Source organism: Stegostoma tigrinum, chromosome 17 (genome assembly GCF_030684315.1).
Source record: "Stegostoma tigrinum isolate sSteTig4 chromosome 17, sSteTig4.hap1, whole genome shotgun sequence".
Lineage (NCBI taxonomy): Eukaryota > Metazoa > Chordata > Chondrichthyes > Orectolobiformes > Stegostomatidae > Stegostoma > Stegostoma tigrinum.
The window spans coordinates 12,922,822-12,942,209 of NC_081370.1; the positions used below are offsets into that span (position 1 = coordinate 12,922,822).

The 19,388-nt window shown below is 43.0% G+C and overlaps 1 protein-coding gene across 1 annotated transcript in view; it reads left to right on the top strand.

Moving 5' to 3' along the window:
• LOC125459256 (CUGBP Elav-like family member 1) overlaps positions 1–19,388 on the top strand; it is a 93,065-nt gene that overhangs the window by 38,731 nt on the left and 34,946 nt on the right. Inside the window, exon 6 of the mRNA XM_059652222.1 lies at positions 18,593–18,670. Within this exon, the coding sequence (XP_059508205.1) occupies positions 18,593–18,670 (78 nt within the window). The remainder of the gene's footprint in view (positions 1–18,592; positions 18,671–19,388) is intronic.

Consider the following 19,388-nt stretch of genomic DNA (forward strand, 5'->3'; position numbering starts at 1 on the left):
ACGTGGTAGGTGCCCGCTGTCAGGGGTACTGGTGGAGGCAGATGCGATAAGGGCTTTAAGGGGCTTTTACACAAGCACATGAATAAGTAAGGAATGCAGGGATATGGACCATGGGCAGTCAGAGGGTTTAATTTAACTTGGTATCATGTTTAGCACAACATCGTGGGCTGTACTGTTTGATGTTAAAATGGGCTATGAGTAGGCTTTGGCAAATAGGATTAAGGAAAATTTCACATGTAGTATATGTATAAGGAGCAAGAGTGTGGCCAGGCAAAGTGTAAGTCCACTCGAATGGACTTTATGCATGGGGCTGGAGGAAGTGGGTGAGGTCCTTAAATGATACTTCACATCGATATTCATGAAGTGGAAGAACATGGGAGGAGTATGTTGATAGTCTGGGGCATGTCGATATAAAAAAGGTGGTGTTGCATTTTTTTTGAAAAGCATTAAGTTTGGCAAGTCCCCGGGGGATCTGACGTGATCTATCCCAGAATGCTGAGGGAGGCAGATGAGGAAATTGCTGGGGCCTTTTGCTGAAATTGCTGAAACCTTTGTATTGTCTTTGGTTACAGGAAAGGTCCCATAGGGACTGGAGAATAGCTGCTGTTGATCCTTTATTTAAGAAGGGCAACAGTGATAATCTGGAAAATTACAAGTTGAAGAGCCTTGTATACGTGGTAGGGTAATTATTGGTGGAGGTTCTTAAGGCTAAGATTTATTTACATTTGGGACAATATGGACTTATTAGTGATAGACAGCATGGCTTTGTGCAGGAAAGTTTGTGTCTCAGTAACCTGGAGTCTTTTTTTTGAAGAAATGACAAAGATAATTGATGAGAGCACGGCAGTAGACATTGTATGGACTTCAGCAAGGTCTTTGAAGGGTCTCTTGTGGCAAGCTGATACAAAAGGTGTATCACACAAAAGAAGTCACACGGGACCCACAGTGAGCTGGTAAGATGGATACAGCACTAGCTTAGTGATAAGAGAGTGAGTAGTGTTGGGGGCGGGGGGGGTGGGGGGGGGTGTTTTTCTGACTGAGATCTGTGACCAGTGGTGTTCCAAAGGGGTCAGTTTTAGGACCCCTGTTGATTTTGGAGGAGAATCAGGTGGCTTGAGTAGTAAGTTTGCAGCCAACGCAAAGATTGGAGAGCTGCAAATAGTGAGGAGGATTTCCAGAGAATAAAGCAAAATATAGATTGGAGACGAGGTGGAAAAATGGCAGATAGTGTTTAACCCAGATGAATGTGAAATCTTACATTTTTGGAAGGTCTGTTGTGGAAGGGAAGTATATAGTAAACGGCAGAACCTTAGCATCAATATACAGAGGGATCTAGTCATACAGGTCCACAGTTCCCTGAGAAGTAACAACACAAGTGGACATGGTGTCAAGCAGGCATATGGCATGCTTGCCTTCATCAGTTGGTGCATGGAGTATAAAAATTGGCAAGTCATTTTGCAGTGGTACAGAACTTTAGTAGGACCATGTTTGAAATATTATATACAGTTCTGTTTGCCACACTAACAGAAAGCTGCGCAGGCTTTGGAGGGCATACAGAAACAGTTTACCAGGATGAAGCCTGTTTTGGAGGCCACGAGAAGAGATTGGACAAACTTGGTTTGTTTGCGCTTAAACATTGAAAGATATGGGGCAACCTGATAGAATTCTATGAATTTAGGAGCGGCATGGATAGAACGGATAATCGGTCTTTTTCCCAAGGTAGACATGTCAATTACTAGGGAACATTGTTTTAAAGTAAAAGGGGCTAAGTTTGAAAGAGATGTAAAAGGCAAGATTTTTACTTACAGGGTTGTAAGTGCCCGGAATGTGTTGCCAGAGGAAGTGGTGAGGCAGATACAATAGCAACATCTAAGTGACATCTTGATTGAGACATGAGCAGACAGAGAGCAGAAGGATGTGGGGCATGTAGAGGCACAAGGCTTTTAGTTTAGAAATACTTTGTGTCAGCACAGTCGTCTTGTGCTGAAGCGTCTGGTCCTGTGTTGCACTGTTCTTTGTATACTTTGTTCTTGCCCAATTGATGCCCTGTACCATAAAGACCGATGCAAAATATTCATTCAATTCCTCTGCTCTTCCCTGGTTTGCCATAATTATTTCCTCAGCCGTATTCTTTTAGGGAACATCTTATTCTCTGTTTCAGTATTACTTTGAGGATGTTGGTGAGGCCACTTTTGGAGTACTTCGTACAGTTCTGGTTGCCTTGCTATTGGAAGAATATTATTAAAGTGGAGAGGGTACAGAAAAGATTCACAGCATGTTCAGAGAAAGCAAGAACTGCACATGTTGGAGTCAGTGTCAATACAGTGTGGAGCTGGAGGAACACAGCAGGTCAGGCAGCTTCTGAGAAGCAGGCAAGTCAATATGTCCTTCACCAGGACTCATGCTCCTCTGCTTCTCTGATGCTGCCTGATCTCTTGAGTTCCTCCAGCTCCATACTGTATTGACTTTGCAAGGATGATTGGTTTTTACTGTCACATGTATTGAAATACAGTGAAAAGCTTTGTGAGCGGTACAGGCAGATCAGAGCAAACAAAGGATGTGCAGATCAAAAAGACTTAGAGGCATACAGGTTACATTATTTGAGGCTAGGCTCCATTCAGCAGTCTGATAACAGCCTGAAAGAAGCTGTTCCTGAAACTCCTTGTTCGTGTTTTCAGGCTTCTGTATCTTCTGCCTGACGGAAGGGTTTGTAGGAGGTCATTACCAGGGTGTGATGGGTCTTCAATGATGTTAACTGCCATTCTGTGGCAGCAAGTCGTGTAAGTAGAGTCCGTGGATGGAAGGTTGGCTTCTGTGATGGTCTCAGCTGTGCACACATCCTTCTGTTGTTTCTGGGCAGAGCAGGTGATGTACCAGGCACCTGAACAGTAAATTTTCAGTGTTGCATCTGTAGAAGTTGGTGACGGTCCTTATGGACGTGCCAAATTTTCTGAGCCGCCTGAGGAAGAGGAGGCATTGTTGTGTTGCCGTGACTGTCACATTTATGTGGGAAGTCCCAGACAAGTTGTCGGTTATCGTCACCCCGAGGAACTTGATGCTCTTCACACTCTCAACCTCAGTTTCATTGATGCAGATGTGTTCTCCTCCCTTCTTTTTGCACTCGATGATCAGTTCTTTAGTTTTACTGACATTGAGAGACAGATTGTTTCTGTTGCACCATGTCACCAAGACCCAGTGGGGTCTGTGGCACAGAGTCTGTCCCTGCTGCCCAGAAGGGAAGGGGGAAGAGGAGCAGAGCATTAGTCAATGGGGACTCCATAGTTAGGGGGACAGATAGGAGGTTCTGTGGGGATGAGTGAGACTCACGGTTGGTGTGTAGCCTCCCAGGTGCCAGGGTGTGTGATGTCTCTGATCGTGTTTTTGGGATCCTGAACGGGGAGGGGGAGCAGCCCCAAGTCATGATCCACATTGGCACCAACGACATAGGTAGGAAGAGAGACGGGGATTTAAGGCAGAAATTCAGGGAACTAGGATGGAAGCTGACAGCTAGGACGAACAGAGTTGTTGTCTCTGGTTTGTTGCCCGTGCCACGTGCTAGTGTGGCGAGGAATAGGGAGAGAGAGGAGTTGAGCACGTGGCTACAGGGATGGTGCAGGAGGGAGGGTTTTGGATTCTTGGATAATTGGGGCTCTTTCTGGGGTAGGTGGGACCTCTACAAGCAAGATGGTCTTCACCTGAACCAGAGGGGTACCGATACCCTGGGGGGGAAATTTGCTAAGGCTATTCAGGTGGGTTTAAACGAATTCAGCAGGGGGATGGGCACCAAAATTGTAGTTCAAGTATAGAAAAGGTTGAGAGTAGGGTGGTCCAAAATAAAGTTTTAGGGAAGCAAGATGGTACTGGCAAGCAAGAAGTTGGTTTGAAGTGTGTCTACTTCAATGCCAGGAGCGTCCGGAATTAGGTGGGTGATCTTGCAGTATGGGTTAGTACTTGGGACTTTGATGTTGTGGCCATTTTGGAGACATGGATAGAGCAGGGACAGGAATGGTTGTTGCAGGTTCCGGGATTTAGATGTTTCAGTAAGAACAGAGAAGATGGTAAAAGTGGGGTGGTGTGGCATTGTTGGTCAGGGACAGTATTACAGTTGCAGAAAGGATGTTTGGGGACTCGTCAACTGAGGTAGTATGGGCTGAGGTTAGAAACAGGAAAGGAGAGGTCACCCTGTTGTGAGTTTTCTATAGGCCTCTGAATAGTTCCAGAGATGTAGAGGAAAGGATAGCAAAGATGATTCTCGATAAGAGTGAGAAAGACAGGGTAGTTGTCATGGGGGACTTCAACTTTCCAAATATTGACTGGGAACAGTATAGTTCGATTATTATAGATGGGTCAGTTTTTGTCCAGTGTGTGCAGGAGGTCTTCCTGACGAAGTATGTAGATAGGCCAACAAGGGACAGCAAGCCACATCAGATTTGGTACTGGGTAATGAGCCCGGCCAGGTGTTAGATTTGGAAGTAGGTGAGCACTTTGGTGATAGCGATCACAATTCTGTTTTGTTCACTTTAGTGATGGAAAGGGATAGGTGTATACCACTGGGCAAGAGTTATAGCTGGGGAAAAGGCAATTACGATGAGATGAGGCAAGATTTAGGGAGTACAGGATGTGGAAGGAAACTGCGGGGGATGGGCACATTAGAAATGTGCAGCTTATTCAAGGAAAAGCTCCTGTGTGTCCCAGGTAAGTACGTACCTGTCAGGCAGGGAGGAAGCTGCAGAGCGTGGGAGCCATGGTTTACGAAGGAGGTGGAATCTCTGGTCAAGAAGAAGAAGAAGGCTTATGTTAGGATGAGATGTGAAGGCTCGGTTAGGGCGCTTGAGGTCTACGAGGTAGCCAGGAAAGACCTAAAGAGAGAGCTCAGAAGAGCCAGGAGAAGACATGAGAAGTTGTTGGCGGATAGGATCAGGGTAAACCCTAAGGCTTTCTATAGGTATTTAAGGAATAAAAGAATGACGAAAGTAAAATTAGGCCCAATCAAGGATAGTAGTGGTAAGTTGTGTGTGGAGTCAGATGAGATAGGGGAAGCGCTAAATGAATATTTTTCAACAGTATTCACTCTAGAAAACGACAATGTTATCGAGGTGAATACTGAGATATAGGCTACTAGACTAGGTGGGATTGAGGTTCACCAAGAAGAGGTATTAGAAATCCTATAGAGTGTGAAGATAGATAGGTCCCCGGGCCGGATGGGATTTATCCTCGGATCCTCTGGGAAGCCAGGGAGGAGATTGGAGAGCCTTTGGCATTGATCTTTAACTCATCATTGTCTACAGGAATAGTGCCAGACGACTGGAGGACAGAAAATGTGGTTCCCCTGTTCAAGAAGGGGAGTAGAGACAACCCTGGTAATTATAGACCACTAAGCCTTACTTCAGTTGTTGGTAAAGTGTTGGAAAAAGTTATAAGGGATAGGATTTATAATCATCTAGAAAAGAATAAATTGATTAGGGATAGTCAGCACGGTTTTGTGAAGGGAAGGTCGTGCCTCACAAACCTTATTGAGTTCTTTGAGAAGGTGACCAAACAGGTAGATGAGAGTAAACCGGTTGTGGTGGTGTATATGGATTTCAGCAAGGCATTCGATAAGGTTCCCCACAATAGGCTATTGTACAAAATGCGGAGGAATGGAATTGTGGGAGATATAGCAGTTTGGATTGGAAATTGGCTTGCTGAAAGAAGTCAGAGGGTGGTAGTTGATGGGAAATGTTCATCCTGGAGACCAGTTACCAGTGGTGTACAGCAAGGGTCGGTGTTGCGTCCACTGCTGTTTGTCCTGGACGAGGGCGTAGAAGGATTGGTTAGTAAACTTGCAGACGACGCTAAGGTTGGTGGAGTTGTGGATAGTGACGAAGGATGCTGTAGGTTGCAGAGAGACATAGATAAGCTGCAGAGCTGGGCTGATAGGTGGCAAATGGAGTTTAATGCAGACAATTGTGAGGTGATGCACTTTGGTAGGAGTAACCAGAAGGCAAATTACTAGGCTAACGGTCAGATTCTTGGTAGTGTAGATGAGCAGAGAGATCTCGGTGTCCATGTACGCAGGTCCTTGAAAGTTGCCACCCAGGTTGACAGGGCTGTTAAGAAGGCATACAGTGTTTTAGCTTTTCTTAATAGAGGGATCGAGTTCCGGAACCAAGAGGTTATGGTGATGCTGTACAAAACTCTGGTGCAGCCGCACTTGGAGTATTGTGTACAGTTCTGGTCACCGCATTATAAGAAGGATGTGGAAGCTTTGGAAAGGGTGCAGAGGAGATTTACTAAGATGTTGCCTGGTATGGAGGGAAGGTCTTACGAGGAAAGGCTAAAGGGACTTGAGGCTGTTTTCATTAGAGAGAAGAAGGTTGAGAGGTGATTTAATTGAAACGTATAAAATAATCAGAGGGTTAGATAGGGTGGATAGGGAGAGCCTTTTTCCTAGGATGGTGACGGCGAGCACGAGGGGGCATAGCTTTAAATTGAGAGGGGAAAGATATAGGACCGATGTCAGAGGTGGTTTCTTTACTCAGAGTAGTAAGGGAATGGAACGCTTTGCCTGCAACGGTAGTAGATTCGCCAACTTTAGGTACATTTAAGTTGTCATTGGATAAGCATATGGACGTACATGGAATAGTGTAGGTTAGATGGGCTTGAGATCATAGAACATAGAACATAGAACATTACAGCACAGCACGGGCCCCTTCGGCCCTCGATGTTGTGCCGACCTGTCATACCCATCTCAAGCCCATCTAACCTACACTATTCCATGTACGTCCATATGCTTGTCCAATGATGACTTAAATGTACTTAAAGTTGGCGAATCTACAACCGTTGCAGGCAAAGCATTCCATTCCCTTACTACTCTGAGTAAAGAAACTACCTCTGACATCTGTCCTATATCTTTCACCCCTCAATTTAAAGCTATGCCCCCTAGTGCTCGCCTTTACCATCCTAGGAAAAAGGCTCTCCCTATCCACCCTATCTCACCCTCTGAATATTTTATATGTCTCAATTAAGTCACCTCTCAACCTTCATCTCTCTAACGAAAACAGCCTCAAGTCCCTCAGCCTTTCCTCGTAAGACCTTACCGCCATACCAGGCAACGTCCTAGTAAATCTCCTCTGCACCCTTTCCAAAGCTTCCACATCCTTCTTATAATGCGGTGACCAGAACTGTACGCAATACTCCAAGTGCGGCCGCACCAGAGTTTTGTACAGCCTCAGCATAACCTCTTGGTTCTGAAACTTGATCCCTCCATTAATAAAAGCTAAAACACTGTATGCCTTCTTAACAGCCCTGTCAACCTGGGTGACAACTTTCAAGGATCTGTGTACATGGATACCGAGATCTCTCTGCTCATCTACACTACCAAGAATCTTACCATTAGCCATGTACTTTGCCTTCCGGTTACTCCTATCAAAGTGCATCACCTCACATTTGTCTGCATTAAACTCCATTTGCCACCTCTCAGCCCAGCTCTGCAGCTTGTCTATGTCTCTCTGCAACCTACAGCATCCTTCGTCACTATCCACAACTCCACCGACCTTAGTGTCGTCTGCAAATTTACTAACCCATCCTTCTACGCCCTCATCCAGGTCATTTATAAAAATGACAAACAGCAGTGGACACAACACTGACCCTTGCGGTACACCAGTCGTAACTGGTCTCCAGGATGAACATTTCCCATCAACTACCACCCTCTGTCTTCTTTCAGCAAGCCAATTTCCGATCCAAACTACTGTATCTCCCACAATCCCATTCCTCCGCATTTTGTACAATAGCCTATTGTGGGGAACCTTATTGAACGCCTTGCTGAAATCCATATACACCACATCAACCGGTTTACTCTCATCTACTTGTTTGGTCATCTTCTCAAAGAACTCAATAAGGTTTGTGAGGCACAACCTACCCTTCACAAAACCGTGCTGATTGTCCATAATCAATTTATTCTTTTCTAGATGATTATAAATCCTATCCCTTATAACCTTTTCCAACACCTTACCAACAACTGAGGTAAGGCTCACTGGTCTATAATTGCCAGGGTTGTCTCTACTCCCCTTCTTGAACAGGGGAACCATATTTGCTATCCTGCAGTCATCTGGCACTATTCCTGTAGACAATGACGAGTTAAAGATCAATGCCAAAGGCTCGGCAATCTCCTCCCTGGCTTCCCAGAGGATTCAAGGATAAATCCCATCCAGCCCAGGGGACGTATCTATCTTCACGCTCTGTAGGATTTCTAATACCTCTTCCTTGTGAACCTCAATCCCACCTAGTCTAGTAGCCTGTATCTCAGTATTCTCCTCGACAACATTGTTGTTTTCTACAGTGAATACTGTCGAAAAATATTCATTTAGTGCTTCCCCTATCTCCTCTGACTCCACACAAAACTTACCACTACTATGTTTGATTGGCCCTAATCTTACTTTCGTCATTCTTTTATTCCTTAAATACCTATAGAAAGCCTTAGGGTTTACCCTGATCCTATCTGCCAACAACTTCTCATGTCTCCTCCTGGCTCTTCTGAGCTCTCTCTTTAGGTCTTTCCTGGCTACCTCGTAGCCCTCAAGTGCCCTAACTGAGCCTTCACATTTCATCCTAACATAAGCCTTCTTCTTCCTCTTGACCAGAGATTCCACTTCCTTCGTAAACCATGGCTTGTGCGCTCTACCGCTTCCTCCCTGCCTGACAGGTACATACTTATCTAGGACACACAGGAGCTTTTCCTTGAATGGGCTCCACATTTCTAATGTGCCCCTCCCCTGCGGTATCCTTCCCCATCCTATGCTCCCTAAATCTTGCCTAATCTCATCGTAATTGCCTTTCCCCCAAGCTTTAACTCTTGCCCAGTGGTATACACCTATTCCTTTCCATCACTAAAGTAAACATAACAGAATTGTGATCGCTATCACCAAAGTGCTCGCCTACTTCCAAATCTAACACCTGGCCGGGCTCATTACCCAGTACCAAATCTAATGTGGCTTCACCCCTTGTTGGCCTATCTACATGCTGTGTCAGGAAGCCCTCCTGCACACACTGGACAAAAACTGACCCATCTATAGTACTCGAACTGTAGTGTTCTTATTCAATATTTGGAAAGTTGAAGTCCCCATGACAACTACCCTGTCTCTCTCACACTCGTATCGAGAATCATCTTTGCTATCCTTTCCTCTACATATCTGGAACTATTCTGAGGCGTATAGAAAACTCCCAACAGGTGACCTCTCCTTTCCTGTTTCTAACCTGCCTCCTGCCTCCATTTTACTGCCAGGAGTCTTGAGTGCTGGGAAGCCCAGCCTTTCAGTACTAAACTTAAAACAGGCTCCCAGCTGCACTGTGGAAGCGTGATTTAATTATAACAGTAAAGCGTCCTGCCTCAAGAGTGGAATGGAAGCATACTACCTAAATTGAGATCAAATAAATGGCAGCAGATGCTTAAAGAGCAGCATTTTGTAATTTAAACCTTTCTGAAAATCTCCCCCAGCCCTTTGGGTCCTTAGTGGGGTGTGTTTAACGTCAACCTTGACAATTCTGTTTCTTTCTTCAAAATGCTGATTTGTCCTGTGGTATTTCTTTACCACAGCTTCTGTTTTTATTTCAGATATTCACCATCTGCAGTACTCTGCATTTCTTTTTTATTAGTGTAATGAGTTTTTTCATGTTAGAAGATCTGTGATATATTGTGATCATAAATGGATGAATCCAACTGTCTGAAAGTTTTTTTGATATTCATAACACTGTCATGGGTAAGTTTTTTCTAAAAAAAGTTGAAAAGGCTCTATTTTAAACACAGAACAGTGTGAACTTGTGTTCTGAAGAAGGGTCACTGGATCTGAAATGTTAACTCTGATTTTTTTCCACAGGTGTTTGCTGACCTGCTGAGTTTTTTTCAGCAATTTCTGCTTTATGTTGCTGATTTCCAGCATTTACAGTTCTTTTGGCTTTGCATGTTAAAATAGCCGCTCTTCCTACATCAATTTATTACACTGACTTTTGGTCCCCAATTTTGTCAGGATCAGAACCTGACAGGAAACAGTATCACCTGCATGCAGGCACATACTGCTATTGAGGGCAAATAACACCAAACTGGTAGAAATTTTAAACAGGTGACATTTTCCTGCTGGTTCTGCCTCTGCAGACACCGCAATGTATCAATGGAGAGGCAAAAACCAGCTTAGCTAGGCCCTGGCTCCAATTTGCCAATGCCTGCTTGGAATATGATTTTGGTGATCCTAAAACACGTAGTGTAAATGAATGAAGACTATAGACACAAAAAGATTTCATACCCATAGACTTACAAATAGCAAACAAAAAGATTCAAAAAGTCCGAACTTAAAAGTTAATGTTTTCTATTTACTTTTCTAAAAATGCATTAGACTTTGGAACAGTACAGCACAGGACCAGATCCTTCGGTCCACCTTGTCTGCATCGACCGTGATGCCATTCTAAACTAATCCCATCTACCTGCATATGGTCCATTTCCCTCTAATCCCTATCCATTCAAGTGTCTGTCTAGACTCCTCTTAAACACTGCTGTCTTATTTGCTTCTACCATCTCTCCTGGTGACATGCTCCAGACACTTATCATTCTCTGTGTGGAAAAAACGCCTCACCTACATCCTTTAAACTTTTCCCCTCTCACCTTAAACCTATATCCCCTAGCATTAGACATTTTCACTCCAACTAGCTAACTTATCCATGCCTCTTATAATTTTATATACTTTTATCTGGTTACCCCTCAGCCTTCTTCTCTTTGGCAAAAACAATCCAAGTTTGTTCAACCTCTCCTTGTAGCCAATACACTCCAAACTTGGCAATTTACTGGCAAATCTCTTTTGTATCCTCTCCAAAACTTCCACATCCTCCCTACGGTGGTGACCAGAATTACACACAATATTCCAAATGTGTCCTAAAGTTTTATGGAGCTGAAACACACCACTTGCCCAGCTTTTATACTCAGTGTCCCAACTGATGAAGGCAAACATGCCTTTCATCTTCTTTACCACTTTATTCATTTGTATTGTTACTTTCAGGGAGCTATGGACTTGCATCCCAAGATCTCTTTATATATCAATGCTCCTAAGGGAGCTGCCATTTATTGTATATTTTCCATCTGCATTTGACCTCCCAAAATGATCACCTCACACTTGTCTAGATTAAACTCCATCTGCCAATTCCCTGCCCAACTTTCTAACTATTCGTATCCTTTGGCAAGCTTCTTTGCTATCCAATACTCCACCAACATATTCATCCAAATCATTTATGTCTATTGAAAACAACAGAGGTCACAGCATTGATCCTTGTGGAACACCACTGGTCAGAACTCCAGTAAGGGAAACACCCTTCAACAATCAATTTTCTATGACCAAGTCAATTTTGTATCTGACTTACCAACTCCCTGAGGATCCCATGTTAATTGATCTTCTGGACCTGCCTACCATGACAGACCTTGTCAAATGCTTTTGTAAAGTCCACATAGACCCATCCATTCTCAATTATCTTCGTCACTTCTTAAAATAAATCAGTCAACTTTGTGAGATTAGACCTTCCCTGCACAAAACCATGCTCACAATCCCCAGTAAGTCCATTCTTTTCCAATTGTAAGTAAATCCTGTCTCTATGAATCTTCTCCGACAATTTCCCTACCACTGATGTGAGGCCCACCATCTGATAATTTCCTGGATTATCTTGCTGTCGTTCTTAAAGGAACAACACTGACTATTCTCCAGTTTTCTGGGACCTCACCTGTAGCTAAAGAGGATACAAAGATCTCTGTCAATGCCCCAGAAATCTTCTCCCTTACCTCCTTCAGTACCCTAGGATAGATCCAATCAGGCCCTGGAGACTTATCTACTTTAATGTTTTTCAAGACACCCAACACCGCCTCCTCTTTAGTATCTTGGAATATGCCCTAGAATATCAAATAAAACCCTCCCTAATCTTACTGTCATCCATGTCCTTCTCCTTGATGAATAACAAAGCAAAATACTCAAAGGTATTTCTTCTCACTTTCTCTGACTCCATGCATAAATTCCCAGTTTATCCTTGAGTGGGCCTACACTACCATATATAATGACTTGGGATTCTCCTTAATCCTACTTACCAAGGACATTTCATGGCCTCTATTAGCCCTTCTAATTCTTTGTTTAGGTATTTTTTGCTTCCTTTATATTCCTTAGGTTCGAGAGAGGGACTCACGATTAGCATATTGCCTCCCAGGTACCAGGGTGCGTGATGTCTCTGATCGTGTTTTTGGGATCCTTAAGGGGGAGGGGGAGCAGCCCCAAGCCATGATCCACATTGGCACCAACAACATAGGTAGGAAGAGAGACGGGGATTTAAGGCAGAAATTCAGGGAACTAGGATGGAAGCTGACAGCTAGGACGAACAGAGTTGTTGTCTCTGGTTTGTTGCCCGTGCCACGTGCTAGTGAGGCGAGGAATAGGAAGACAGAGGAGCTGAACACGTGGCTACAGGGATGGTGCAGGAGGGAGGGTTTTGGATTCTTGGATAATTGGGGCTCTTTCTGGGGTAGGTGGGACCTCTACAAGCAAGATGGTCTTCACCTGAACCAGAGGGGTACCGATATCCTGGGGGGGATATTTGCTAAGGCTGTTCGGGTGGGTTTAAACTAATTCAGCAGGGGGATGGGCACCAAAATTGTATTTCGACTATCGAAAAGGTTGAGAGTAGGGTGGTCCAAAATAAAGTTTCAGGGAAGCACCTAACAAATAAATTCTGCCAAATCTAAGCCCCTTGCAATAAATGAGTCTTAGTTTATATTCGGCAAATTAGAATCGCACACTACAACAACTCTTTTGTTTTTACATTTCCCATGATTTGCCTAGATATCTGTTCCTATATCTTCTGCTTGCTGTTGGGAGGCCTATAATATAATCCCATCAGACAGACTACACCGTTTTATTCCTATATCTATATGACCTCAGTAGATGAGTCCTCCAAGATGTCCTCTCTTAGTACAGCTGTGACATTTTGTTGAATCAGTAATGCAACTTCCCCACCCCTGTTACATCTCTTGTTATCATGTTTCTTGTACCTAAATCCTGGAATGTTGAGCTGCCAGTTCTATCCTTCTCTCAATCAAATTTCTATACTAGCTACAACATCTTAATTCCATGTAACAATCCAGGTTCTAAGCTCATCTGCCTGACCTGTTACAGTCCTTGCATGAAAATAAATACAATTCAGACCACCAGTCCCACCACATTCATTAACCTGTCCTGCCTTTTCTTCCTATGTGACTTATCTGACTTTACCTCTACTTTCTCAATTATATTGGTTCCCACATCTTTGCCACACTAATTAAAACCATCGCAGCTGGCATTAGCAAACTTCCCTGCAAGTATATTGGTGCCCCTCTATTGACATGTTTTCATTTCCAGAACTAATGTGTCTAACCTGAATGAGCAAAAAATAGTTTTAAAATATTCAGTATATTTGCAAATATAAGAGAAACACATTAAAATGCAGCCCTCTGTAACCTATCCTTTTTGTACCGGTCCCTCCTGCTCTGAAAGAGATCCCAATGATCCTGATATCTGAAGCCCTCCCTCCTACACCATGAGATGCATTCAACTGTATTATTTTCCAAATTTCTGGCCTCACTAGCCATTGCTGCTTGTTTATATCAGCATTAATATAATAGTCTAATGATGTGGACATATACATTACAAGACTTATTAAAGTTTCAGAGATAATGGGAACTGCAGATGCTGGAGAATCCAAGATAATAAAGTGTGAAGCTGGACGACCACAGCAGGCCAAGCAGCATCTCAGGACTCCCGAGATGCTGCTTGGCCTGCCGTGCTCATCCAGCTTCACACTCCATTATTAAAGTTTCAGGTGTCTTTTCATAATGTGCAAAATAAACTTCAGAACTCAAAAGATTATCCCCTTTCTACTCAAAAACCTGATCAGATCCACAGTTTGAAAAAGACAGCAATGCTCTTGCAGATTCCATTATATTTTGGAGATTCTGTTATAATTACTGCTATTGCCATGACATGCTGGACTTCAGATGAAAAGACAGGCTAGCAATTTATTTTCCGTTCTTGAAAAGGATTCCACTATCAACCACGCCAAAAGATGAAAGCATGCTCTCTCTACTTGCTATTAGCAAGTGAAATGAAATCAAGTGAAATTACTGAGAGCAACCTTAACCTCGTTCCTAATTGTTAGAGGCTTATAACAGTAAATTGACCCTAATTCCTTAAAAGCACTAAAAGGGGTCGGAAATGGCTGGTGCAGAAAATGAAATCATAGACTATGGCAAGTAAAGGCGTTGTTTAAGTGACATCTTTTCATGAAAAGTAAAGGGAACTCTGTTATATCAGACTTCGTAGCACATGATAAGTCTGCAACGTATTGACACGTTTTCCTTTCCAGAACGAGTGTGTCTAACCTGGATGAGCAAAAAATAATTTTTAAAACTCAATATAAGTGTAAATATAAGAGAAACGCATTGAAAGGTGGCTCGACAATTTGTAAATGAGTCATCAGTTCCTGATTTGCACTGCAGGCTTAAAAACCTTCCCTAATCTACTGCAAATCTTTTGTTAAAAATCACACACAGCTAAGTTCCATCATTGGTGCTTTGTTCAGAAATCTCCAATGTGTATTTCTAAGAATGTTAATTGACAATGTCTAGAATACAATGGCACAAGGCTCACTTGTTTCAAACTTCTGACAATTAACAAGTAAAACTCAGGTGTCATTTATACACATGCAAAAAAAAAACTATGGAAAAAGTAACTCTTGCAGCCACCTGAAAATCTAGTAGTACCGTTACAAGGAACTGGACAACACCTTTTATTTTAAAGAAATGCCTGTCTATAATAGGTTTACTACATCTCAAAGAAATACTTCAAACAGCAAATTCAAATTTGAAATGTAGTGACAATGAGCAATTGCATCTGTCGTTTTGCAAACAGCAATGTTGCACAGTTAAATCCAGTTTTGATTATGTATTAAAGGGCAGAACAAGAAGACAACTGTCAGTATATCTTTAAGAATACAAACAGTAGAAGCATCAGTGTGAACGCTTTCAGAGCCCAGGTAGGTGCCCTACAGCTTCCAGATTTCATCATGTGAATTCACAAGGAGTCATTTTGGCCATCGCATCCCTCAATAGCAACGAACCTCTCAATGTTCACACTACTGAAGTCACAAAATCTGAGCTGGTATCTTTAATACTGGCTTGAATTATGGAATAATCTCAAGGAAAGAGCAGATGGAATGTGGAATGGGGGCAGGTGCTAAATGCCAATTATGGTATATTGGGAGAGGTCTTCTGCTCTGTTATGGCAATGCTGATATGCTACAGCAATGCATATTTGGAAATTACACTATAGCAACCAAAGTAGACGATTCTCCCTTAAAGTACAATACTTATACTGGAACTTTTAACAGGTTCACGGGCAGACAGATAGCATATTTTGCATAATCTTATTACCTAACAGAAACATTTATACTTGCTCTGGGACCATGCATTTCAATTTGTCTTTGCCAAGTGGGCTTTCTCTTTTTAAAAAGAATGATCTAATACCATGGAACATTCTGAAAACTTAAAATACCAGACATTTTGTTTAATCAGCCCAAATGCTACTACAGTTCCTGCACATTCTTGCAAATATTTAGTTGATTAAAATACTTCTTAATTTCAAAATGCACAAGAATTAAGTTTAAATTGTTTCCAATTTCTTGTTTTGAGACATCACTGAAAAATTTGTATTCTCTGGAAACTGCTTGTTTCAAGTTGCAAACACTGAAGGTTCAGTTGATGAAGACACAGGTTTAACTTACAGTTGAACTAGAGGCACATGGAAGCCCAAAATTCAACTCTGATCTGTGCTGATCTAGGCACTGGAGTACTTTAACTGTTTTGTTGAGTTCTGTGTAAGAACAGTAATCAAGGTTTTAGCTCTGAGCACTGGATACAGACTGAAAATACAGTACTAAAATTGACATCCAGTATAGATGGGATCAGACTTGTCTCATTGTAATGTGCTGTTGTTCAGGATATTTCTAAGACATGCGAGAAAGACGATATGAAGTCTGCAGTTTTTGCCATTCCAGAAAAATCAGTTGTGTATGAATATAGGCTGAACTCTTAAGAGTTCAACAACTACTCATTTGAAAGGGAAAGTATATCTGGAATATTGGCTTAACCATGCTATAGTTTTTTTTGTCCATGCTATTCTTTGAAGATAATGTAAACTATTAGTTTTCCCAAATGAACAGAATTAAGATTATGCTGAACAAATGGTAAGTTAACGAAAGTAACTTGAATGGAAACATTATTTTGCTACCAGATAGTTATGTAAACCATCCTAAACAAGTGAAGGAAAATAATCATTATGGAAATCACATAAATGTAATCACTTAATACAATAAATGAGAGCCCTGGAGATATTCGCTCATAAAAACTACGTTTTTAATTATACTGCTTTTGAAACAAGCTCACAAATGAGATTTTGAATTGCAATACATTTTGGAATTTGTGTTGCTGAATCACATCAAACCAATCTGAAATGTTGTGTGTGTGTGTGAGATAAGTGCAATATTTTCTAATAGAGAGACACCCTGAAATTTATTATTATTAAAGAACTGTGCACTCCAAACTCAAGTACAGCAACTGATCTTAACAGTAACCTTCCATCTTTCCAGGTTTGCATGTGGTGAGTTCATCCAAAAACTGATTTTTAAATTTATTGGATGTGAGTTTGCTCGCTGAGCTGGAAGGTCAGTTCTCAGACATTCCGCCACCACCCCAGGCAACACCACCAGTGAGCCCCCGACGAAGCGCCGGCGCCACGCCCCGCCCCCTACCCACCCGGCCAGGTCTCCCTGGGCCGGCGATGCCACTCCCTGCGCCGAACTCACCGAGGGCGGAAGGGCCTGTACTGTGCTGTATGTTCTATGTTCTAAGACCCTTCTGTACTTTGACTCAGCATCGCCAGATATCTGCCCCACTATGGTCATCAGCCACTGGTAGATGGCATTCGTTTGGAATTTGGCCACACAGTCATAGATTACAGGGAGTACAATAGGGGACTGAGGAGACATATTGCGGGGGCTCCAGTGTTGTGTGTTATTGTGGAGGAGGTGCAGTTACCTGGCCTCACTGATTGCAGCCTTGAGGTCTGAAAGCTGAGGATCCAGTTGCAGAGGATGTGCCAAGGTCACACATTTTTAAGATCAGTCTGGAGGGGATTAGAGATTTTGAATTATAAGAATAGAGAGAGAGTCATACAACATGGAAAGACCCCTTTGGTCCAACTAGTCCATGTCGATCATAATCCCAAACTAAATTAGTCTTATCTGCCTGCGCTTGGACCATCTTCCCCCAAACATTTATTATTCGTGTGCTTATCTAAATGTCTTTTCAATGTTGTAACTTCCTGCATCCACCACTTCCTCTGGAAGATCATTTCACACACAAACTACTTCTGTGTGTAAAAACAAAAAGCTCCTCATATCTTTTTTAAATCTTTCTGTTCTTGAGATTCCCCATCCTCGGGGAAAAGACACCTGCCATTCATTTTATCTATACCCGTCATCTTTAAAGTCACCCTTCAACCTCCTGCACTCCAGTGAGAACAATCCCAACCTATCCAGCCTCTCCTTTTCACTCAAACCTTCCATTCCTGGCAATATCCTGGTGAACTCACTCCAGCTTAATAACATATTTTCTATAACAGGGCAACCCGAACTTGACATAGTATTCCAGAACAGTTCTCTCCAATGTCCTGTACAACCTCAACATAATTTCCCAACTCCTATACCCAGAGGTCTGAGCAGTGAAGGCAAGCAAGATAAATGTTTTCTTCACCTCCTAATGTCACAAACTTCAAAGAATTATGGACCTGAAACCGTGGATCTCTCTTTCTATAAGCCGTGACTTTTCTCACTGCAGTGTAGGATCTTGAGAGGTGACCTAATAGAGGTTTATAAAAATAATGAGGGGTCCGACTAAGGTGAATAGCAAAGGTCCTTTCCCCAGGGTTGGGGATTTCAAAACTAGAAGGCATAATTTTAAGGTCAGAGGAGAAAGATTTAAAAAGAACTTGATGAACAACTCTTTCACACAAATGGTGGTTTGGATATGGAATGAACTACTGGAGGAAGTGGTAGATGCAGGTACAGTTGCAGCATTTGAGAGACATTTGGATAGGTACGTGAACAGGAAGGGCTGAGAAGGATATGGGCAGGTGCAGGCAAATGGGACTAGTTTTGGGAACTCAGTTGGCAAGGACGAGTTGGACCGAAGGCTCTCTTTCCATGCTGTATGACTACTCGCCAGTTTTAAAACTTCTTTAATCCTTTGTTTTACCATTATCTTTGCCACATTGTACAGTGGGGTTGGTTTAACGACTTTTCACCTCTTTCCATCATTGGAACATAGCGTTTCTTTATTTCAGATACTTGCTATTGTTGTTCATCTTCTCTTCTATCTCAATTCCCTGCCTTTCGGGTTGATCTTGTACTCAGTTCCCTTGGGTTGCCCCTACATATATATTGAAGTTCATGTGCTGTTGGTTTTGTGATTGTTGTCCCTGACGATCTGCTCTCTCCTTTGCAGGCTGTGCATTTATTACATTCGCCACCCGCTCCATGGCCCAGAATGCAATCAAGACCATGCACCAGTCACAGACGATGGGTGAGTCCTGTCCAACAATCCAAGTCTGACAAAGAAGCTCTCAAATTATTCACTTCCACATTCCAATGCTGCAATTTATACAAGCTCATCTCAATCCACTGGCTGCTCAAGATAGTCCTGTAGTCGTCTCCTGTTAAGTACTTACCTGGTATCTGTGCTCATGCACTCCATTACAGGCTGGTGCTAGCTCGCCCAGTCCCCCGTGCTCGCTGGCACCAGCTCACCCAGTCCCCATGCACTCTCCCCGCTCTCTCATGAAGCAGCACAGTGGCTCAGTGATTAACTCTGCTGGCTGATAGCACCAGTGACTCCAGCCTCGGGAGCCTGTTTGGAGCTTGCATGCTCTTGGTGTCTGCACGGGTTTCCTCTGTGTGCTCCAGTTTTGTCCTATGGGCCCAGAGGTGCACAGGCTTTGTGGATTAGCCATGAAAGTTGCAGGGTTACAGGGATAGGTAAGTGGCGTGGGTCTGGGCGGGATGCCCTTTGGAGGGGTGAATTGGCTGAGTGGCCTGCTCCCACACTGTAGGATTTCTATGATCACTCACCCACCCCCCTCGATTGCTGGCTCTGGCTGTGCCCTTTGCTCCGTCACTGTCTCTGGCCTCATTCCCCCATCTATTCCTTACTCACTGGCTTGCTCTCCTTCTCTCACCGATGACTTTGCAGGTTGTGATTCTCTCACCCTGCTGTGCACTAACTGATGCGCTGCTTCACGCTC